Genomic DNA, 24,891 nt, shown 5'->3' with positions numbered 1-24,891 from the left:
TTAGCGGGAAACATGAGGTTAAACAGGAAAATTACATTTCATACCACTCCCAAAAATAACTTGTGGAATCCTCAGAAACCAACTGTGGAGGAAGCAGAAGAACCACAGTAAGTATGAAGTACAAGGATAATGTTAAAAGAGTGAAGTTGTCATGGAAACCGCTCCCAAACGAGCATAGCCACAAAGGCAGCACCAGACCACAGGATCATAAAGATGCTTCAGCAGTCAGGGTCGAACCCTGGCCTCCCTTTTGTAGGCATAGTATTTGCTTGTAGGAAATAGAGGCGCTTTTTATCTGTATTTCTATTTCAGCTTTTTCCCCCGCCCCTCCCCTGGCATTAAACAGGGAAACTGAATTTACTGAACTTCTTTTTAAGTAGAAGAAACTGTATAGTAGGGTAGTTGTGATACATTGTGCAGGCTGGGAAAATGTTTGGCTGATCAGCTGTAGTTCAAGGGTGTATCATCTTCTTTGGGAGATACTGTCCTTTCATTATCTTTTGAATAGATCTTTTGTAACCATCATTTCAACCAGTTTCAGCAGGTATAACTGAAGTTAGCTGGTTTTTAATTCCTTGGGCCAAGCATATCTATAATTGAACCAAAAAGTTGAAATTATCTCCTTTTTAAAAATTTATTACTACTGCATTTTCAGACATCATGCTTTGGAGATTCTTGCAAAAAACAGCTTCTTTGAAATGACCACCTCATCTTAATTTCCAAAAATCTGTGGAGGTTCCTGTCTTCTTCATTGGCTGAACTTCTGATTTATTTTTAAAATTGTGGTTTAATATTGCAAGAGTAGCTATTTGCTCCTGAATTCAAACTGATACTTTTAATTACATTTTTTAACATTTACTGTTGGAATTAATACTTCCTTTTATCTGACTAAGGTAGACATATTTTCTAAAATTCACTGATAAGGAACACCGTTCCACGTTTTTGAAAAGCAGTTTGAACACTTCATACTGGTCAATCATGCAGGGTTTTTTAAGTTTCAAAATGTACAGGACAATTTTAAATATGGTATAGGAAAATTAGAAAAAAACAAAACTCCACTGTAGTTGTTTCAATAGGCCACACTACTGCTTATATTTTTGTTTGATAGAGCTGCTAAAATTTAAAATGAGAACAAATTTTTTTCCTTAATTTGTATGTTGTAAGAAGATTGAAATCTCCGCTGTGTGGTAGCTCAGAGAAACACCTCCTGGCTACCTGTTGTACAAAGCCAGCTTTTCAGTACTGATTACCCAGGCACTGTCAGAAAATTTACGTGGAGCTAGATTTGACAATCCCAGTTTTACACAAAAGCGGAACTTTTTTTATGTGGGAAAAACATATTTTGCTGAATAGGGATGTGTGTATTTTCCCCTTTTGACAACTTTCATGATCCATGATTATGACTATACAGTCCTGTTGAGAAGAATGAGTCAGAAAGGAAAAGCTTCTTAATTGATTTGTTTTGCTGCCTGCAAAACATGCAGTGAGGTTATGTAACATCTCACAAGAGATCAGGCATCAGGAGAAAAGGTGATGAACAATTTTCTGTCTCGTATCTCAGCTTTGTTCCTGGCTGGTTGAACAAGAGGTGAAGGATGTACTTAACTTTTTTTCGGTTGTAAATATTGGTTTAATTTTTAAAGCTGCATTGCAGAGGAGATGCACAGTGGGGAAGGAATTGTTTCGGAAACTGAAACAGCTCCTCACAAGCAAGGCTGAAACTTCATATTGGTCATCAGAAGATGAAAGGCTATGTGTTATCTCTGAGCTGTAATCCTATTACTCTGGAGCAGTAGCTCTGCTCTCCCTGCTGTCCAGGGCTGGGAATATGCAACTTCTTGGCCTACTGCCCAGATAGTAAACTACCTTTTAATATTCTGCTGTCAGTCTCTTCACAAAGCTTCTGCCTCTAGAACTTACATTTAGCTATATGATACCATGCAAAAATCCAGCACTGTTAGAGAAGAGTCACTAATTTCACATACTTGTAGGCCCTGCTTTTGTGTGGAATGGTTGTTCTTCTTTCTTGAGATGTTTTCAGATTTCTGCAACACTTTTGTGCATTAGATGTACATTGCCATTCCAGTGTAAGGGATGTAGGTTCTGACAAATTCATTTGCAAGGTGTATTTTTAAAGATTATTTATTCTATACAAGCCTGCAATTCATCTTTATTAAAGTATTTATCTTAGAATTAAGTGTGTTTTTCTGTCCATTGACAGCTGACAAGACTGTGCCATTCATTGCAAGAACTATGCTGTAATGTACAGCTGGCTATTTCCTTGTCCATTCTCTCTCCTTAAGTTAAAATGTTTGCTGTAGTAACCTTCAGTACATAATCCAAACAGGGGTTTTACTGAAAGGATTGCAGTATTGGTGTATTGTTGCAAGTGACAGTCAGTAATATCCATGTCATCTTGTATTAGTCAGGTCTTGGAATGAGATATTCCAATTTGGTTTTCATCTTTTATATCTGTATCTTTTCAAAAGATCAGATTTTGTTAATGAATCTTTCTAGCCCTTTGTTCCTTGTGTGCACATAAACATTGAAAATGCCAGTTTGGATTTCTTAGCATGGGATGAGGTTTAAGTCACTTAATCATAGACACAGAAACAAATGTATTTAAGCAGAGCATTTGGAATAAATTGAATTAGTAGTTGAGAGCTATAATATAGGGAGAAACTGCTGGGCTACAGCTACTCAGAAGTTCTGCCCTTTCAAAATATGTCCTGTAACATAAATGGCAGGTTGACTTTAAGGGTACCCAAATGCAGAATTTCCATGTGCAAATCAAGACTCTGTCTGCACAATCATTTTTGCTCTGGCTCTGACCTTTGGAGAACGTTTTGTGGAAAAAGAAGGACTTCAGCCAAAGTTTAGAAAAAACAAACATGCCCACACGAAGTTGCAAGTGCTTTTTGTTCCTCCTAATCCAAAGAGGGGTTTTTTCACTGTACAGTACAGTGATTCATAAATCTTGTGCATGAACAGTAAAATCCTTTCCTACTCAATTCAAAAGAGCATGTTACTTACAGTAAGTCCAATAGATGGGTATGTTTAATAGATTGCATTGTGGGGTGGGGATGACTAATGCCTTATTCAAGAAGAACTTTAAAAGGTAGAATTCTTTTTCAGGTGTAATTTGCTATATACTTAAAATGCTTCATCAGTACTCAGAAATACCCAGTGGAAATCAGCTAATTCTAAAGCTTTCTTCTTTTAAGAGCTGAGAAAAAAGTCTGGATCTAGACCTAAAAAAATTTACTATTTTAAGTCAGAGCAAAGGCAAACATTTGTTTTGTTTATAATTGTTAGGATGCTCATAAAGATAACCACACTGTCTCTATAATAATTCATGGTTTGTAATGAGGTGTTTTAATAGAGCTGCCACAAGGAGGAAATCATAGAAGCTCACTTAGAGCAGACTTCTAGTTACTTAAAGCTAAATGATCTGGGAAAAATCAAAATACAAAGTGTTCTCTTGGTAGAAAAACCCAATATGTGCTGTAAATGCAGCATACTCCCGAGCATGTAATCATACACACTAACTTAGAAGGTGAAAGTGAATCTGGAAGCAGTAACATCTGTTACCTGATGTAGATGGTTTTATTTAAACTAAATATTATTGCCATTATATAGTTTGTAAGCAAATTCATGTGAAAGTTAATTTCAGCTTTATTTTTGTAAGTATCTGTTAGGGTGCAGTGAAGAGTGTGTGGCCATGCATGCTTCAAAGAAATACATTTACAGTTAAAATTTGAGCTCTTGAGAAAGGTGCTTTAAAAACCATTTTTCTGCACATGTAAAGCTACCAAGTCTAATTCGGTTGTGGTCAGACATCTGTTTCACTTCTTGTGTTTAATTTACAGTGCAGCCCTAGAATAGGAAGGTTGGTCTTTCATTCTTGCTACAAAGCATGAAACCAAAACAAACGTTGTTTGTGTTACTAAGCAGATCTTTTCCTTTTTATTATTAGAATGCGTGTTGGAAAACTTCTCACTAGTTGGTTTTCAAATCATGTTATACAGATTCCTTATCTTTGTTGTTAAACATGGGAGGGCAAATATTGAGGTTGGGAAGATTTGGTTGGTTTTTGTTTTGGAAAGAATATTGAGATAAAAAGTAATGTAATGGAAAACCTTTACCCTCAACATGAGATGAATCAGCTGGGACTATGCTTTATAAGTGTGTTTTGCTGTTACTGCTGTTTTACTGAATGTTAATATAAATGTTTATCTTTAAATATTTTATTATCTTTTGCCACATTGAGAGAATTATTTATAGCTGTGCAAGTTATAATATTTAGACCTTCAAAATTACTCTTAAGAATTCTTACTTGCTGTCTGATACCAGCTTTCGTCTGATACTGGTATAAAGTCATTAGGTGACAAAGTTCAGGTTTTGGCACTTTTTCTATGTCCTGTCCTGGGATCGTCCTCAATAGGTTTGGGGCCATGTACAATCTACACCAGCAGAGACAGGATGAACCGTCTTGTGATGCTTCACATCAGAAGCTGGTATTCCCCTTGTAGGTCCTTGTCTTTTGCTGCTTTGGAGAGAGCCTGTGTCCCTCCTTGTCATTTAATTTCATTTGAATGTCAAAACCTGGAGTTTTTGTGGAATAAATATGGGACTTTGCTTCATGGTCTTCACATACAGTGGGTGAAGTCGACTTCAGTCCTGCACTTCTTTTATTCAGACATAACCACTGGAAATGTCACTGCTTGACAAAATAGTGGTTTTATGGTGGCTCGAGAAAAATATACTTTCTTGTTTAAGCTTGCTGCAGCTTGGAATTGAACATTCCTTCGAACATTACTTAGGAGAGAATTGTTAGAGAGTGTATATATTTTTTGTGATTGGGTTTCAGCAGTGTTCTGTTAATAAGTATTGCCTGGTTTCTGAAATGTTTTACTATTGAAATAAGTCACCAAATAAGACTTGGCTGTAATTTCTTACATTTAAAAAAAGGCAAAGAATATTTAAATGCACGGCAGAAATGCCTTTTCTTTTCCTTGGATACCCAAAGTCTTGTTTTTCCTTTGCTTGTTTTACTTGTTCTGTAGCTGTCCATATCAGTCCCTGGTGTGCGGGTCAGTGGTGAAGCAGAGGCCAGCAGCTTTTGCAGTGCCCCACCTTCCAGGAGTCCCATCCCTGGGAGTCCTCCCAGGCTGCTGAAGCAAAGGGAGCAAAATGCCCAGACAAACTAATGATGGCTTGGCAGCTCTTGAAGCTGGGGGCTGCATACAGCCCCTGCTGCTTCCTGGAGCAGGATCTGGTTCTCTGCATGGCTTTGGGAACAGCGGTGCTGCCACAACGTGGGGAGAGTCAGAAGGGCAGAAACAGAGGGTAGAGGCTCCTTTGTACTCTTTGCCATGAGTTAATAGATGGTGTTTGAGGAGCAGCATAAAACTTCATTCTTAGTAAGGCAGCAATTATCCTGAGCTGTTGATGATGGTTTAAAGAATGTAATGACAATTAAGTATTTTTACATTCTTTTTTTTAATTGTTTCTTAGCCTTGAGAAAAGTTATTAAACCTTTTTCTACTAGATTTTATCTCCTCTTTAATATGCAGGTGTTCTCTTCTTGTGGAGGAGGAAACTAGAGGCAGGAGAATTGTACAGAAGTGTCAAAAGAGTTGCTTTATTTGTGGGGTTTTTTTGCTGGTGCCACTTTTCTGGTGAAATTCATGTATATCTTTGCTATGACTTCTTTTGCAGGCTCAGAACAAAGAAACAAAAGTTCTGGCTGCTGCAAAGGTGATAGATACTAAATCAGAAGAAGAACTTGAAGATTACATGGTGGAGATTGATATTTTAGCATCCTGTGATCATCCTAATATTGTCAAGCTCCTAGATGCTTTCTACTATGAAAACAATCTATGGGTAGGTAGTTTTCCTTTTCTATATGTTTTTTCTTATTTCAAAAGGTTGTTGAAATTACACTTTTTTCTTTAATTTCTTTTTTCAAAATATTATTTGTCAGATTTCATCTGGGTTGCTACTATTGGGATAACTCCTCAGTTTCAAAACTAATTTATAAATTGTGGGTATGACTTAGGAAATTGTCACTGCAGAATTGTGTTACCTAGAGTCATTTGGTCAGGGGTTTGAATCCAAAGTGTGGAAATTAGCAGTTCATTTTGTGTATTGAGAGAGTTCTCAGCTGGTGCTTATTTATAACAGCAGGACTCAGATTTCAATTACATTAGCACGATTTAAAGTGAGATTAAGAATCCACACCTGAAAAATAAATAATGTGCTGAAAAGGTCAGCCTGTGAAGTACATACTTTAGATGCCAGCAAGTTTATTGGCACTCCCAGGAAGGACAGTTTACCAGGACTTGAGCCATAATTAATTTACTTAAACCCTGGGTATTTGTACCTTGACGTGCAGAGAGCGTTTGTGGGACTGCATGTCCCTGCTGTGCTACATCCTGGGTGTTTGCTTGGACAGCTTCAGCTGTGACAAAACACTTTGAACTTTTAGGTAATCCAATGCAATATTTATAGGTGCTTTTGGAATGGTACAAAGAATACATGGGTTGGTGGTTTTTAAAAGAATTTATACTTCAAAAAGATACCTGAAACAAGTGAAAGAAGATTTTCTAGGAGTCTTACAAATAAGCTTTATCCTTTGAGCAAATGGTGGAAGTGTAATACCATGCTTCCTGATGAACATTTGTTTTGCTAAGCTCAAAACTTGGTGATCTCAGTGCAGAGTAAAATATTATATAAAGCAGTGGAATAGTGAAAAAATTCCTATGCATAAAGGTCAGCCTGAAAGCAAGTAAGCATAGAGGCACTATATGAAACTGAGTGGGTAGGCTTTACTGGCAGAATAAAGATAGAAGTAAACACTTAGAAAATAAAATTGGAGCTACATAGTTACAGTGAAATGCTGGGGCTTGAAAGCCACAAGGATAATGATGTGGTAAATAAACAGAATTTAGTGGGGGCAAAAAAGAGAAGGATGACAGCTGGACATTAAATACACTTATCCAAGATAAGAAACGTGATTTCTCTAGCAGAGAGACCTTTGTCAGACCAAACGACAAATTTTAGAGAAATAAATTCCTTATGTACAATTTCCCACACTTGGCCCACAGAAGCATGTAAATGGAATAATGTTTACAGGATTTACCAGGAATTGCATTATATAATATATTGGTTTGGTACCATTGTTGTGGGGATTAATTGCAATAAGAATTTGAAGGATGTGTGACGTAAGTGTTAGGGTACAAGGTAAACTTTGAGGTTTCCTCTTTTATGGGTAATTATACACTGATTTTAAAATTACTCTAAAGAAGAAAATTAATAAGAGACTATTTCTAAGCATATTGACTGTTGAGGTTCTGACAAGAAATGCTTCTTGGCTCTCAGACAGAAGATTATAATTAATAATATTTAAAGTTCAAATTAAAAAACAACATGTAAGGAAGAGTGGGGTGTCAGTTTTGGATGAGATTTCCTCTTTCTTCCTCCCCTCATTCTCTTTGTGTCCCATCTTTCTCCTTTGTCTATATCCTTTCTGGTCTTCATAGCAGCATAGTTTGTGCTCAGAAATAATTGCAGTATATTTTTGTTCCAAATGGAAACTCAGAACTGGGGATGGACTTGTTCTGGTATTATTACATTCTGGGATAAAGGCCTTGAAGTATTGTAGGCATGAATTTAAATGAAGGAAAACGAATATAAACATTTGAATTTTGTAATTTTCTGTAGCTTTTAAGAGTATTTTTCTGTATTTTCATCTCATCTGAAACAATATAGGAGATAGCATCAGCAACTGAAAAATCATTTAGCTCTTGGACTTTTCAGTCAGAGAGATTATAGTATAGAAGTAGACTTAATAACCGAGAAATGAGTTTGCAGGGATTATGTAAATCACATTACAAGGAGTAGGTTTAAGCTGACTGTGTCATTATGTTTTATAAGTTTTATTATGCTATTTTATAGTTGGATTAAAACTTTTGTCTGAGGGTCTCGAGTCATTTTTCAAACAATTTGCTTGAGCAGCACAGCCCTGCTTTTAGCTGGGTAACAGTACCAGTATTTTGCAGGCTAGTAAAATAATTTATTGAGGCCAAATAATCTAAACTCTCTTCTCCCAATACTGCTCACTTAATCAAGGATTCAGTTCAGTGGAACTATTTAATTTCTAATTTTTGTATTTTTTTATTTGTTTATATACAGATCCTGATTGAATTTTGTGCAGGAGGAGCAGTAGATGCAGTAATGCTGGGTAAATAAGTTGTTTCAACTAATAATCTTAATAACTTAAAATGATAGTATATACTGTGGCACTTGTTTCATATGTGTATTGTTTTGATATACAAATATTTCTGTAATTAGTGTGCTGTATGTTTTTAATATTGGGGTTTAAAAATTAGTATTTACACCTGTATCTTTTATTTTTAAAGTGTTTACTTTTTTAGGCACATTTTTGTCCCAAAAATGAGGTGAAAGCAAAGTGTTCTCTGCTTGTGGAGCTCTCCGTTCTTATAAGCTGTATGAGCCCTTTCCAGCATCTCATTCTTCCCCTTCCACTGCCACCTTCCAAATTACATTGTGATAATCCTTTATATTGCATCTACATTAAAGTTAGGGGGCTTTCTCTGTTTATTTCTCAAATTAATTGACTGCTAAGGCCAGTAAGTAAAAGATCTGGTCTTTATCACCTCTCTGTACCACACAAAAGAACCAGTCTTTAAACTATGTAGCTTTTTCACAGTTCAGATAGGTAGGTATACATAATTCATAATAAGAGGGGGGTTGGGTTCAGGGAATAAAGTCTTTACTGGAAGGAGCAAATATTCTAAGATAGAATTTTTTTTCTTACATGTGATGCTTAGAATCTGTCAGATTAATTACTTTTCCTCTATATTATTATAGTGTTCTCTATGAACATGTAACGTGAAATGCAAAAATGTTGTGATTATTTCTGTCTCTCTCTTGTAGAGCTTGAAAGGCCGTTAACAGAGCCACAGATCAAAGTGGTGTGCAGGCAGACACTGGAAGCACTGAACTACTTGCATGAGAATAAGATCATCCACAGAGATCTAAAAGCTGGCAATATTCTTTTCACATTAGATGGGGACATTAAACTAGGTAAGCATGTTGCAAATAAAAGTCTTTCCTGGAATTTGGCATGGTCTCTCAATTGTATTTTCCTTAAGCTGTAGTTTGTCAGAGTTCAATATTTACCTACTGAAATACCAATCTAACAGTGGGAGGTTTTTCAGAAGCAAGTGGTTTGGTACTATCAAGAAAAAAAAAAAAAAGCTTGAGCAAATATCCTGACCATACTTGTCACATCTTTCATACTTCAAAATCAGCATAAGAAGTCATCATAGGTCTTACTGTTTCTTAGTAGAGAGTTCCTTATTATACTTACCTTTTCTGTGATAACATCAGAACTTCCCTTTGAAGTTTTTAGTTTGGAAAGGGAACATTCTTCACAATCACCAAAAAGCAGTACCTTGTACTGTTGTCTTTTCCTCTGTGAGAGAGATTATAATCTTAATTACCCAGCTTTGTTTTTCCATGCCTTTTACAATTGTTTGTTGCACTGACATTAAGACAGTCTGGAACAAAATTAATACAGTTTACTATTGTTGATTTCTGTTTTTTTTTTTAATCTCAGTTTAAGCACTCATCCACATTTTTAGTCTGATGAAGATTCCTCCATGCAGAACTGACAAAGGGCTGCTGGTGGTGGTGAATAGCATCCCTTCATTCAGCCAGGAAAGGGCAGGAATTATCTGGATCCACTTTGTTTCAGGGTAAAATGTGTCAGCCTTTACAGTGCCTCTATCCATGGCATAGTTCCATGACATCCCCGCCCACACTCAGGTTTCAAAGCCTTCCCTCTGCATGGTGTGTGATCAGTTGTATTTCTTTGGATGCACAGAGGGCAAAGGTAAGGGGAATCAGAATATTACCACATGGAACTGGGGCTATAAATTTGCAGCCTTGATACAGACTTTCCTTTTAAATTTGAGCAAGATATGCCCAAATTCAGAACTGTATCTCTTGCCTAACTTGTATCGATCACAGGCTCAGCAAGGTACTGTGCACCTTCCCTATTAGGAAACTGAGAATATTTAAGAACCTGCTTTGCTGTATTGATCAGTTCAGTGGGATTGTGCTTTTCCATAGATCCCTTTTGTACAAGATTATTGTGTACACACAGTCCTTGCATCTGTCTTTCTTTCAGTCTGCAGAGTACATGTAACTTTACTGGTGGAGCTTTTCTTTGAAGCCTGAACATTTAGTGATGCACTCGGGGTCATAGGCCTGATGTTTGATTGTAATAGAACCACTGTCTTAGCTTTTGGCACTGCTGTAAAAGAAACCACAGATCACAGCAGGATTCTCGTGGTCAGAGAGAGTAATTTGTTTCAGTTCATTTCCTCACATGACCTGGCTTCTCCTCATACAGGCTTGGAACTATTTTAAGATTTTGTCAAGCTTAGCTGGTACACAGCACCTTGCAGGCTGTCAAGATGCTACTTAAGAGTTCAGACCACAGGGAGATTTCTTCCACACGTGCATTTGGTGATGCATTCAGATTTGCTAATTAAGATTTCTAAAAAAAGACTCAATTTAGTTATGAAAAATGTACAGCATCCTTTAAAGGAGCATTTTACTCCTTATAAACTACTTGTATTTGGATTCTGTTATACAAAGAAATGGGTAATTCCTTGTTTTACATGTATGAATGGGAAGTAAATTTCTTTTATTGCATTTTATTTTTATATGGATATGAGTTTTATTATTTCAATACATGTAGTCCCTCAAAATTTAGGTTTTCCCCTTTGAACCACCGGATTTTAGCCCTGATTTTTTTTCAGAGCAAAATCAGACTTCTTAAGTCTTGAGCCCATCAAGTAATTTTGTATAGATTAAAGATGGCAACATATGGCTCTTTGTCTCTTTAATCTCTAGATCTTCATTAATGAAATTATGTTATAAGCATATAACACTTACTTAAAAATGTCTTTTTGGAGGGATGATAGATATTACATGAAAAGTAGATATGCAAACTTTCAGGTATTTATTATAAAGTGAAAAATCATGTGGAAAGAAACCTGTAAGATGAAAGAGAAATGTAATTTCATGAAAATTTGAGTCCTGAAATTAAAAATTGAATGAGTTCTTGAATTAGTTAGATTGTTGGTGCCATGTTTGATGAATATAGACTTTATAGGCTAAAGAAATTAATTTCTAATTTAAATAATTTAGTGCACTTTTTCCTGCAGTATATACATATTTTGCTTTTGTCCCATACAGCCCAACAGTAGCATTATGATTCGAGGTTTCTTTTTAGAAATGTAGAATAAGTTTTATTCAAGATCTTTTATTAGAAATGCCATAAAATCTTGGCACTCAGCTATCAGAACACAAATATTTTTATCTCACTTTGAAGTTTTAATACTGAAGAATGTTTGCTCTGAAACATATACCATTTAAAAAGACAATTGTAAAGTAAAAAAAAAAAAATGTAGTATGTTTTCCACCACCCTGTTAATTGTATCTTACTGTTTACTTTAAGCGGATTTTGGAGTATCAGCTAAAAACACCAGAACAATTCAAAGAAGAGACTCTTTTATTGGTACACCATATTGGTAAGTGCAGTCTTCTGGTGACTTTTTAGTATGGACTAGTATCTTAATGTTACATTTAATTTGATGTTACAAGCTTGATAAATACTGTCTAAATATACTGATGGTAGAATGTGCTTCTAGCAGTGCTTCAGTGAATGTCTGTGTTTAGAACTGTTCTCTGAACAGATCAAAAAGCATTTTCTCATCTGGAACTTTGTTGTTCTCCTTTCAGGATGGCTCCAGAAGTAGTGATGTGTGAGACCTCTAAAGACAGGCCATACGATTACAAGGCTGATATCTGGTCTCTTGGCATTACTTTAATAGAAATGGCTCAAATAGAGCCACCTCATCATGAGCTAAATCCCATGCGAGTGCTGCTGAAAATCGCCAAATCTGATCCGCCCACATTGGCACAGCCTTCAAAATGGTTTGTATTTTATTGGCAGCTTTTCCACCCCAATGTAAGGCACTCCAAATCATTTGTTTGCTAAATTTGATGAGCATAAACGCGTTGAACTTTGTGGTGTGGCTTTATGCATTAAGGCAGGTCCATACAATCCCAATATATGTACACACGTGTATATGTACATATATGTCTTCTCACACAGTTTGAACTTTTTTTGGTCTTAGCTCTGTATAGAAGCTTTTATACAGAAGTATTTTAGAGGTTTGCCTTGCAATGTATGTGAAATAACTTTTTTACAAATGTAATAACAGATCTGAAGGCCATCTAAAAAAGATTGGGTGAAAGGAAATGAAAGCATTTTTATAGTAAGAAAATACTTTTTAAAGTTGTTATCTATTTTGTTGATTTAATGTCTTCACATGATTCAGTTAGTGATGTAGCAGATGAAGTGTATTAATAGTCCAGAGCAAAAAGTCAATTCTTCTGATAATGGACAGACCTTTCAAAGATTGTATTTTTGCTGTATTGGTCTTGGCATTCCTGTATTCCCTTTGTGTTTTCCTGAATCAATAGCAGGACTTGGAGTTGCAGTGTAGATTCATGTGAACCTAAAGAATATTTCTGTTTATATGCTAGTCTGATGTTAAGATAGAAGAACAAACCACTGCCTGTTTGCTTGTTGTGTAGGTCATCAGATTTTAAAGATTTTCTGAAGAAATGTTTGGAAAAGAATGTAGATGCAAGGTGGAGTGCAACTCAGCTTCTACAGGTAGGAAGAGTTAATTGTTCAGAACTGTTGCTTAAAGGCAAGCCTATTGTGTATTTTTTTTAAAAGCAGAATGGTATTACAATAACTACTTAAATATTTTCAAATTAGGTGTTTGCCCACAACCTGTTTTTAAAATTGATCCTTATTTGGTAGAATTGGATTAAATTACACCAAGCACAGATCAGGTTATTAGTTTAACATTTTTTGCTGTAATATGACTAATTACTTCATGTAAGTAATTATACTTTGATACTTACAATGGATGAAGGAGTTGTTTACGTCTGTGGCCAGTTGCTGACAGGTGTTTTAAAAGCTTTAGTGCTCAGCCCTCTTCTGTAATGCTGTCACTGCAGAACAGCTGAACAGGAATAGATGTGCCCAGGTACATTTGATTGTGTTTAACGTCAGCACCCATGTGCTTTATCCACAATCCATCTGGCATGTGCTGAATAGATTTAAGCAGCAGGGCCGAGCAGAGAAAGAAGATTCAGGCAGTAGGACAGGAACAGGTACCTGCTTGCTCTTAAAGAAAAAAGGTAGAGTTCTAGTTCATGTTAGGAAAAGTTGTTGTAAAGACAAAACCCATTTTTTTCTAGAAAGTGTATTTTCTAGATAAAGCTTGTCAAGAAATAATTGAACTGAAATGAAACCTAATTCCAAGAAAAATAACCTTTTTAAAAATCTTTCTACTTCTATTCTTTGGATTGTGAAAAAGGTCAGTATAAGTAAATCATTTATATTTTTAGCAAGTTTGTTAGGCTACTTATACAGTATATTTGAATACAAATGTTTTTATTTTAAGACTTCTGCAGAAAAAATACATTGGAACAGTTATGTTAATTGTGAATCTTCAATGTGAGGCAACCAAAGCAACACTTCTCTCAAGCTGTATTTCTTTCAGGTTATGAATTTCCTGCTGTTTACTATGAAGGCACCACTTAACCTTGTGCTTATTTGTTTTGTTTTCACAAGCATCCATTTGTTACTGTTACTTCAAATAAACCAATAAGAGAATTGATTGCAGAAGCTAAAGCTGAAGTTACAGAAGAAGTTGAAGATGGTAAAGATGAGGATGAAGAAGAAGAAACAGAAAATTCTCTGGTAAGTTTAAAATTTACTTTTTTTAATACGCTGCCGCCAGTTTCTTGTGGAGAATTCAGTTTCAGTTGTATTGGCCGAACTTTGCCATCAAATCTTCTAGGAATTACATCATAAAATACTTTAAACTTATTACAAAATAGGTAGCCAGCAATTTCAAAATTAGCATGTGTGAACTCCTTAAAAACTAATAAATAATAGCTAATAAAGACTAATATGTTAATTTTTTTACATGTATCTTTGATATTTTAAAAATGGGATACTGATTCTTGTGTAAATGATTTTAAATCATAATGACCGGGTGAATGAGGAAACGTGTTTGTATTCCATAGTGTTTAAAATATTAAGAAAGGTATTTGACTGTAACTGTCAAATACTGTAAACTAAGTTTTTGATTTTACAGCATGGCTATCAAGGAAAAAGAAAAAAAACCCACATATTTTATAGTGAATATAGTTGTAAAGATGCTTTGAGAATCTTAGAGCATGACTGTGGTTGCACAGAGGGAGAAGTGTGATGTCCAGGGATGGGGTGCAGGTTGCGGGGCACCCAGGCCGTGTGCTCCCTGTGCCTCCCAGAGCTGCTGCTCCTGCAGGAGAGGCCAAGTGCCCAAGCAGGTGCCTCCATTCCCCCCTCACCCATCAGCACGTTCCTCACGTCCCCTGGCCTTCTTGGTGTGTTCCCAGCCCACCCTGTGGATTCCCAAGGTGCAGCTCCCCTCCCCTGGATCATCCACCACCTCCTTCCCATGGGCTGCTAAGCCATCCATCCACCCTGGGACTCAGTCAAGTATCTCACAAGCAGCATTGTAGGAAAGTGTAAGGTAGAGCCCTTCATGTTATTTGCTTGCAGTAGTTTTAAACACTCCTGGGAGATCAACACTAAATTTCTAGAACAGTTACACAAAGAAGTCTTTTAAATGAAATTTTGACTTAAAAGGAATTATTTTCTGTATGCTTGGGAAATCCTTAAGGTAGGGAATGCACAATCAAACCTGTGCTTGCTGCAACAGCTAATCTAGGATATGTTCCCTATGGCAAGTCAGAAGTCTGATCTGCAAATTACAGGGTTCTAGCAGTAAATACAGACAGACAGATATCACAATCACTTTGAAGAGTGAAAGGGCAATTGTGGTTAAAATGATGCTTTATTACTATATTCTTTTGGATGTCTCTATGGAATCTGATAACATTTATTCATATTTTGGCAGCGGCAGTTTCTACAGTGAGGTAACTGTTTCTGTTCTAGTTCTGTACTGCCACTTAATCAGATCTGCTGGAGTTTTCACCATTTTAATGGGGTTTCAACATGATTAAAACCAGATGAAAAATTTTCAGGCATTTTTAGCAAAGGACACAAAGTGAAGCAGAAGAAGATCTTAATATTGCATTTTATCAGTGCTTCACTAACTAAAGTTACAGTTTCTTCTTTGCCCAGCTGACACAAAGTTAATCCAACTGTAGCTGAGACAATGAGGAGCTGAACTGATTAAAAAAGAAGGAATGTGAAAAGAAAAAGACCTTTGAAGAGTAGCTGATGACCATGATCCCTTTCCCTTGGTCACAGTGAAACTTTCTGTTCAGAACCTGTCTGCAGTTCATGCACTTGTTCTGTGATAGTCCAAGCGAAGGACTCTGAGGTTATCAAACTGAGAGAAGTGCATGGGAATACAAATATTGACCTCCATTCATGTATTCTTCCATAAAACTGTGCTTTGATTAAGTTACAAAATGACTGAAAGTTTTTCTTGCTTTAATTTTTTAGCAGTTACCTGCAGAGAAACGTGCATCCTCCGACCTTAGTATTGCCAGCTCCGAAGAGGATAAACTTTCACAGAATGCTTCTGCCCTGGAATCTCTCTCTGAGAAAACAGAAAGTAATGCCATTGAGGAGAAAACAACTGGAGAGGAATCTGAGGACATTAAATTTAGGAAAACAGCTGATAGCATACATGATACTCCCGTTAGTGATGTGAAAGTGCAGAACGGTTCTTTGCCAACGGGTGAAGAGGAGCAAGGCAAAATGGTGCCAGCAGAAAAGAATACAGAAAGCCTGGAAAAAATGCATGAGGATACAGAGCCCCAGAAGGGTGGTAAAGAACTTGATGTGGAAATAAAGGATGAACCTAACTTAAAGATAGAGAAAGAAAGTTCCTTGGCAGATGAACAGACAGAAGATGACAAACTGAAAGTAGCACCTGTAAGTGAAGGTAGGGTAGAAACTGAAGAAGGCATTTCTGAGGAAACTGGTGAAAAAGAAGAGAAGGAGAAGAGAACAGATCTCTTGGAAGGTGAGGAAGAAAAGGTCCCTGCAGAAAATAGAGATACAGAGCAAAAGGAAGATAAAGGTGAAGCTCAGAAAGAGGCAGTAGTAGATACCACTGCAGAAACTCTGCCTAATGCTACAGTTAAAGTGTCTGATGCAGAAAAGGAACTAACAGAGCATAGAATTGACAACATTGAGATAGGTGCTATTGCTGAAACACCCATCAGTGATGGGGATAAAATACCTGAGCTCGAGGATAAGCCAGTGGAAAGTCAGACTAAGCAGGTCCATGAGATAATCAGCTCTGAAGAACCTCTATCAGAAAGCCAAGATAAAGTGATCGAAGTAGACAAGAAACTGGCAGAAAGTGAAAATGAGGGTGTCAGTAATATAAACAGCACAGAGGAAACAAAGATCAAAGATTCTGGAAAAGACATCATAGACCAGAAGGCACTACAGGACAAACCTGAGGATATTCCTGATAAACTGGTGGATAACCTGACTGGTATGGACCAAAATTCAGGAGAGCGTGGACCTGAGAATATGCAAGAAAACAACATCCAGGTAGACAAAGAGCATCTGGCAGTTACCTCTGATGAAATAATGAAGAATAAGCTTCAAGATGCTGTCAGTGAACAAGCTGATGACTCTGAAGTCACTCCAGTCCCCAGTATTAGTATCAGCACTGAAGAAAATGAGAAGGTCAAAACAGATAATCAGGGCAATACTGAGACTTTACAGCAACTGGAATCGGAGAATTTGAAGGAAAATGATGCGGATTCAGGCACTGGTTCTACAGCTGATAACAGCAGCATTGATTTGAACTTGTCTATTTCTAGTTTCCTTAGTAAAAACAAAGAGACAGGATCAATATCTTTACAGGTAAGTGTAAGCATGTATTTTTAATATAAAATCTCATGTGAGTGTAACCCTGAAATTATCTCCAAGTGTAACCTTTGCTACAAAGAAAAGTATTGAGGGAGAAACCAGAAACATATATACAAAGCTTTGTAGAAACCGAAGTATTCTAAATTGCACTGTACAACAGTATCTGGACTATATGCAGTTATGCTAATTAGCTTATTACTGTGTTGCATAATTGTATAACCTGTAAAAGCAAGTATAACAATATTAAACATCAAGATTGGTGAAGGGTTGTAGATCAGAGCTGATACTCAAGAAGACCAGCTAAATGCACAGAATTCTTGTTCGATGGGAAAAATCCCTTGGAACATCTAATCTTATACTGAATTCCTGTCACTTCCATCTTCTGTCTGTGTTTGGATTTGGGAGACCCAAGGCAGACGTGGTGCTGGATTTGTTTATTTCAATCAGTGTTCTCCTGTGGTTGTACCATGTCCATGAAGTTATGTCACTATGAATGAGCTTACTAGGAGGAAGCAAATTCCAGACTATGAACTTTATTTGTAGTCTTTGTATTAATATGAATATAGCCATGTTAGGGTAGTAACTGTGTAACATGGGCTTGAATGGAGGTAAAACAAATCTAGAAAGACAACCAAACAGAAAAATCATAGATTGGCCTAGCTATGCTAAACATGAGGGTGTTTGCCAACAGCAGCTCTGACAACTGAGACTTCTCCACTTGTCAGCAAGATCATTCTTTGACTTTTGGATAGTATATATCAATAAAAAAATTAACTCACTTGTTTATGTCCAAACCAGGAGGAAGTAGGTGAGTAAGTTACCCTGTTTCAGAGCTGATTTTCAGAATTAAATACCTATTGGGGACTGGGGAAAAGTAAATAGTCAAAAAGTAAATAGTAAATGTAGCTCTCTTCAAAAGTAAATAGTAAATGTAACTCTCTTCAGCTCTTGAAAATAAAACTGCATCAGCTCTCCTCAGAGCTTCTGGCTTAATCGTTTTTTCTTCTGGTACTTTGGATAATCAATATTCACAGTTTTCCTCTCTTTACTAGAAAGTTTCGGTTATTGGAATTTTTCAAATTCTTACTTGATTAGTGAGGCACCTGGTAAGGAGAAGGACTTTTGATTACTGTATAGAAGACACTCCCAGAATTATTTGATATAATTCAATATTAAGAAAAAAAGAATATAACCTAAAGCAATACATAATAACTTGCCAATGTTTAATTTAGGAAACTAGAAGGCAAAAGAAAACGTTAAAGAAAACTCGGAAGTTTGTTGTTGATGGAGTAGAAGTGAGTGTAACCACATCAAAAATAGTTACTGAAAATGATTCAAAAAGTGAAGAAATGCGATTCCTACGGTACGTGGTTTTAAAAGTAAAATTTTCAAGAGGTTAGCAGCTGATATATTTTTTCTTTGAGTTAAACAAGGGGGGTAATGATCTTATGTCAGTTATATTTGGGGATTAATTTACATTTTTTTAGTAGAAGTGAATGTAAAGTATTTCTTATTAAGACAATCAGTTCAAAATTAGTTTTACTGGGCCCAAGCTGTCAATAGTCCTTTTTGTCTTTTGTCATTTTCCATTTCTTTTGTTTTCCCATCAGTATTAACTGTTCTTTGTCCTTATTAGACGTCAAGAGCTCAGAGAGCTGAGACTTCTTCAGAAAGAGGAGCAGAGAGCCCAACAGCAGCTCAGCAATAAGCTTCTGCAGCAGCGAGAGCAGATGTTCAGACGTTTTGAACAGGAAATGACAGTGAGTTTCTGCATTTTGGTGCTCTTAAAATATGATATCTTGATGGAGTAGGCAGGTTACTGCTAAGAGCAGTCAGGTGTTTCCTGCCATGATGGCTCTACCTTAGCTTTCATTCTTCAATAAAAGCCAGTGTTTTCCATTGTGGGGTGCCCAGCTTGTGCTGGGGCTTGCTTCACTTAACAGGACCTGGCTTTATAAAAAAAGGTGCCAAATTATTTTTACAGAGTAAAAAGCGCCAGTACGATCAGGAGATAGAGAACCTGGAAAAGCAGCAGAAGCAGACGATCGAGCGCCTGGAGCAGGAGCACACAAATCGCTTACGGGATGAAGCAAAGCGCATCAAGGCTGAGCAGGAGAAGGAGTTGTCCAAATTCCAGAATGTGCTGAAAAACAAAAAAAAAGAGGTAAGAGATGGTGCTAATACAGAAAGCAAGGAGTATGGGCATAGCAAACAGTTGAGATTAGGTCTCCCAGAAGCCTTGTCACACCTGTGCTGTACTGAGGTTTGGAAGGGTTGTTACCAGTCAAAATTGTTTCTTTTGTTTAACTGCCTAAAGTGAAATACAAACAGCTGACAGGAAGCTGGAGGTATTGACTTAAAATCTAGAAAACATCATCAGGTTAGAAGATTTTATTTTTTGCAAAATATTTAATAAAATATTTTCTCTCAAATACTAAATCAAGAAAAAGTATTTTCATAAAGACTATGAAAAATATTTGAGCTTTCTACTTTTAAGAAACACAGCTATAGTTACTTAGTAAATAATTAACAAATTAGAATTTCAAAGACAGTAATTTCAGATATGTTTCGGTTTTGTTAATTTGTTAGATTTTTTTATTGAATGTGTGGAGTAATTGTTTAGAATTTCTTTATATGAAGTGACAGCAGTAATATGGATTTGGTTTGTTAGCTCAGAAAGGAAAGCCAGGAGAGAGAAGTCTGGACAACCTAAAATCTTTTACAGTTAATTTCATAAATGTCATACAGTTAAGGCCAAAAGAGTGACATTGACCACTGGTGCAATTAATTTACTTGCATTGGATTAAGAAAAGGTGGTATCTTTCTATATGGATTTTGCCTCTTAAAAGCTGTTTTATTTCATTTTTGGTTCAATTGCATAGTGCCCATTTGTATATAAGTAAGTCTAGTGTTTGCTTTAATAGTTACTAGACTCAGAAATTTCTTTAGAAAGCCAGACTGTCAATGCTTTTTGTCAATGCATAGAATGATCCTGTAGCACAAATCCTGTGGCATTGAAAAATAAGTTGTATTCAGTTTGAACTGTATGCTCATATGTAAATAACAATTTTTCTTCTTTTGTGGTACCTCTTGCATTTTGAGTCTCTCTCTGTTCACTGGTGATTGGGTCCTATGTGGGAAATTGGGAGAATTTTACATATTGCTCTGAGCTAAAAGCAGTTCTTTCATGGACACAGGAATAGCATGTGGTGATTTGGACTCTGTTTTCTGATGATGCTTCTACTATTAAACAAACAGGCGTTTGTCTCTGGGTGCATAGTTTGTGTTAAAAGCTTAAAAAGGCGATGTACAGTTTGAAGGAAAATGCAGCTGCTGCTCTAAAACTATCCATGTTATAATGGAGTGCACAATGCTACATTTTTGTAGTTCTGAAAAACAAAACTCATCAGCAAATTAACAGATTAATAGTCAGTTGATTTAGCCAGGTTATATTTAGAATCTTTCTGCTAATCTTGTTTAATTCACCGTGTTCTGAAACACGTTCCGTCCCAGCATACGTGTCACAAAAAGTTTCTTGAAAACACTCTTATTTATTGGTGGGTTTTGCTTTAAATTCTTCAGAACCAAACACAACCAAATAATGTTTTGTTTGCTTGTAAGATTATTTTGAAATCATAAGCTGTGTTGATGTCATTTATGGTCAGACACACTAATAATGGCATCTTATAAATTTAGGTTAGAAACTGTGTCATAAATAGCTGGTTTTCAGTGAAAGTTATTTCAAGCTTCCAACCATTTTTCACAGCTTTATGTGAGGTAACATACTCTGTAGTGCTTTTGCCATAGCAATTCAAGAAAATACCACTTTTGCAGGTGGTGGTTTTCTTAACTATTGACTCTCCTGGCAGCTGCATGGAAGCACAGTCGAGGCACTGCCATTTCTGAGAGCACTGGGCAGCATTTGCATGCAAAAAGCACTGGCACATCCCTCCTCTCTGCACTGCTGGCATGCATAAAGCACCTATTATTGTTTCTCTTTTCATTAAGCTCTTTCACTAAACTAACATGCCTGCCACTGAAGTAGTGCATGCTTCCCACTACCTCTAGTGCTTGACCTGCATGTCCCTATGTTCACAGTAGTGCTTGCTGTGGAGACAAAGTGTTCTTTTTGCCACCTTCTGCATGCTTATATACACTATAGGTTTTATGTGAAGTGGAGAAAGCACCAAAAGAGCTGAGAAAAGAGCTCATGAAACGCAAGAAAGAGGAGCTTGCACAAAGCCAGCATGCTCAGGTAACAACGGCAGCTTCAAGCTACTAAAATACAAAAGGCAGCAGTATTCACACAGCTTGATGATTTCACTTCTTGTTGTTGTTGAGTGAATATGGAACTTAACTCAAACTAACCCTACAAACTACTCTTTCTTCAAGTACTCCCATGTCACATTTTACGTTTAACTGGGTAGAAATGTAGGAGCAGCAGTTGCCAGGTTTGTACTGTCAAGTGTAGGATTTTGTGTGCTCTACTGAAAAAGAATGGTATTTTTCTACAACAAGTTTATTTACAGTGCTTTAATGAGTGGTAAGTACTCCATGGGTCCTTCAAATTTTAAAGGTTATAGTCAGGAGGAAGTTTTGAACTACACAAGTGCAGAGGAGGAAGATGTATCTAATATGTAAGCATGAGACATCTTGTTTATAGGAGCAGAGTAGATTAGGTAAAATGTTATTTAAATGTCAAAGTGTAGGTGTATGGAAACTTTACAAAACATCTGTGATTTCATGCCTGCAGACTTGCTGCTTTTTTATGATCCAGCTAGAAAGAGGGCTAGTATTTTAGAAAAATACTGGCTTTTTGATAGCCATAGCTTGTACAGAATGAGTTTGAACCACAGCAGAGCAGGTTTGGATTGAGTAACTTAAAGATTAAATGTTTATGTGAGTGACCTAGTAGAAAATAATAGCAACTTTATTCGATTATGTGTTTAATTTAAGAAGGGATTTCCCAGGATAGAAGGTGATTGAGTTGCAGCACTTTCCCCATACCAAAGATACCTGTCTCTAAACTTTATAAGGAAACAAAAATCTAATTTTTCATAGTGTTTGTAGTGACATGATTAATTTCCTTTGCTGGTTTCAATTTGTTGAAGAGAGGTGAAAGATTTTAAATGTGAAATACCCTAACTTGGAATGATAAGTACTAAACAAGGTACAGTGGTTTAGTTTTAGAATATCTAGAACTTCCATCAGCACAGATGTGTGATTAGCCTTGACATTTCAAATGTTTATTACTAATGTACAGCAGATCTAATTTCTTCCTTTATTTAAGAATAGAAATACATTTGACTATATTGTGACACAGAATTACATTGTGTCCCACAGGGTGTTGCTCAGGTTATGATTCAGTCTTTTCAGTTGTCTTCATGTACACTTTTCAACGCACAAATGCAGGATGTAAGTCTTAATGCAACACAGTGAAAGTTTATCTTCCTAATTTTTCAGATGTGTGTTTTCTCCTTCTGCTCATATGTGCTGATCAATGTCACTGCTATCTCCAAACTGGTTAGCACCAGTTTAGGTAATTGTGCACTATCCATGGTCAAAAGATCCAAAAGACAGTACTCAGACTGAGCAAGACACTGAGGGTTCACACATGCAACATGATACTTGTTCAGCACATGTGAGAAACATTGTGTGACTTGTATGCTTTGTGTGCAGTGAAACCATGTATTTTAAATATGTTTGATTTTATTTTAAGATACTTATTGGGCACAACCAAGTGGTACTTTGAAAAAGGTTGACTGCCTTGCACTGTCTGCGTTTTAACCACCCAACACATTCTTTACTGAAGTCGGTGACATTTACTTTATGTGATACTTGAGTAGATAAGAGAAGGGGGAAGGCCAGTGTGTTTCCTGAGATTGCCTAGTTTATCTTACAGCACTAGCAGGTATAAAACTTCTTAAGACTTACTCTATAGAGAGAGCAGCAATGATATGTAAATGATTAAAAGTGTAAAGCTCAAGCATAATCCTTTCTGACTATGGCTACACTAGAACAGCTTTCCCCCACTCCCTCCAAATGAAAAATCTCCAAGAAGATTAAACATTGTGTCAATTATGTGTCTTCACCCTCAGAATATTAAACTTGTAGTCTTTTTATCCTTTTCAGATTATAAAGGGAAAAAACAGTATTTTTTGTCACTCCATAAATTTGGTTAGGTGTGTCTGACTCAATTTATGGACATCACCTTCCAGTTCTTTTTGTACCCTCAGGGCTGTCACTGTCAGCTTAATTCACTGTTACCTGCCTCAGTGTAACTCTGCTGTCCACTAAGAGACAGGAAAGCCTCATCTGTTAATTACTTCTTGTGAAGATGAAAACCAAGATGGTTCTGGTCATAATAAAAAGTTCTTTAAAACAACATTTAATTCCATTTGTTATAGACTTCAGCAGCCCACCTTGGCTCTGCAAAGACCCTGCCATTGTCCCTTTTTTTTGACCTTGATATTGTACTAGAAGCATCTGATTCAGTTTCTTGTTCTTATAGTGGGTGTGAGAGTGTGTGTTTGTGTGTGTGTGTGCATGCTTGCATGCTCATAGCTGTGGTTTTTAATAGTTACAAAGAAGAAAGGCAGCAGTAGGTCTTGGGGCATGGGAGGGGGACTCAATGCTGCCTGCTTTTCATGATGGGATGTAACAGTGACACACCTGGATAATGGGAAGGTGCAGGTGATAAATCCCTTTGTGAGGAGCCAGCTCAGCTCAGGTGTGAGCAGGTTAGGGCCCTGCAGAACCATGGAGTGTCTGCACAGAGGTCCTGCGGAACTCCCAGCCTCAACAGCCCTGCCCTAAGGACAAGATAAACCACACAGATCTGAAACCAAACTGTTTAAATAAATAGGCTTTAAGTAATCACCAAAAGCAGAATAACCATACATGCTTTTGTTTTCTTACATACATGAATAATTAACCCCTTTTAGAATGAGATCAACTTTAGATTGAATATTGTCTTTGCTAGCTCTGAACCTGCAACTTATTCTGAGGGGAGATGAAAGATGGAATTAGTTGCAGATAGCTGGCTAGATAGTTACCTTTGGTCTTATTTCTGAAGGTATTACTTAAACGTGAATATGCTTTTACCTACTCTGTACATAGAAAATAGAAAAGATGGATAATTTGAGAGCCCAGGCACGCTAGCTCAAACTTTCATAGATGTATTTGTTTTCATATATAGCTAATGCTGAGAGAACTGGGAGTTTCAACAACATGTAATGTGGTTAGAAGAACCCAATTTAATTTATTTCTATTGGTTTTTACCAGGAGCAGGAGTTTGTGCAGAAACAGCAACAAGAACTGGATGCATCTCTGAAGAAAATAATTCAGCAGCAGAAGACAGAACTGGCCACTATTGAACGAGATTGCCTCAACAACAAACAGCAGCTCATGAGAGGTATCCAGCACCAGGCTCTCTTTTCAAAACAGGCACTGGTGGTTTAGTAAAATGATGGTCTTTCTTCACTTTATGAAGTAAAAAACCTTCATGAGTAATCTAGAACTGTAATAAAAACATTTGCCATGAAACAGAATTAGTTTTAAAATGCACCTGTAGGCCACTTCTGAACATACACCCAGGGGTTGGGAAGTATAGGATGGGACTGCAGTCCCTGAACCAACCTTTTTCTTTCTTCCAGCTCGTGAAGCTGCATTCTGGGAGCTGGAGGAGCGGCACCTACAGGAGAAACACCAGCTCCTCAAGCAGCAGCTCAAGGATCAGTACTTCATGCAGAGGCACCAGCTGCTTAAGAGGCATGAAAAAGTCAGTGTTGACGTTGACACTTTCTCTTGTGTATCATAATATCCATTATTTTAATCAAGTAGTGTTAGGATCTCTC

General features: G+C 36.8%; 1 protein-coding gene across 4 annotated transcripts in view; it reads left to right on the top strand.

Annotated features, from left to right (window-relative positions):
- The window catches only part of SLK (STE20 like kinase), a 49,149-nt gene that overhangs the window by 14,661 nt on the left and 9,597 nt on the right, over nt 1–24,891 (top strand). The window contains exons 2-15 of one of the 4 annotated variants that reach the window (XM_066323625.1): nt 5,722–5,886; nt 8,197–8,245; nt 8,962–9,111; nt 11,558–11,630; nt 11,842–12,036; nt 12,703–12,784; nt 13,757–13,885; nt 15,650–17,029; nt 18,268–18,398; nt 18,672–18,795; nt 19,020–19,199; nt 21,198–21,290; nt 24,320–24,449; nt 24,691–24,815. In XM_066323625.1, the coding sequence (XP_066179722.1) occupies nt 5,722–5,886; nt 8,197–8,245; nt 8,962–9,111; nt 11,558–11,630; nt 11,842–12,036; nt 12,703–12,784; nt 13,757–13,885; nt 15,650–17,029; nt 18,268–18,398; nt 18,672–18,795; nt 19,020–19,199; nt 21,198–21,290; nt 24,320–24,449; nt 24,691–24,815 (3,006 nt within the window). Of the gene's footprint in view, nt 1–5,721; nt 5,887–8,196; nt 8,246–8,961; nt 9,112–11,557; nt 11,631–11,841; nt 12,037–12,702; nt 12,785–13,756; nt 13,886–15,646; nt 17,030–18,267; nt 18,399–18,671; nt 18,796–19,019; nt 19,200–21,197; nt 21,291–22,378; nt 22,451–24,319; nt 24,450–24,690; nt 24,816–24,891 lie in introns of all 4 variants that reach the window. The other 3 variants (XM_066323626.1, XM_066323628.1, XM_066323627.1) reach the window with 3 other exon arrangements.

This window comes from Sylvia atricapilla, chromosome 8 (assembly GCF_009819655.1).
Source record: "Sylvia atricapilla isolate bSylAtr1 chromosome 8, bSylAtr1.pri, whole genome shotgun sequence".
In the NCBI taxonomy this organism is placed as follows: Eukaryota; Metazoa; Chordata; class Aves; order Passeriformes; family Sylviidae; genus Sylvia; species Sylvia atricapilla.
Note: the sequence above shows the minus strand (reverse complement) of the source record. Positions and strands in the feature narration are given on the sequence as shown.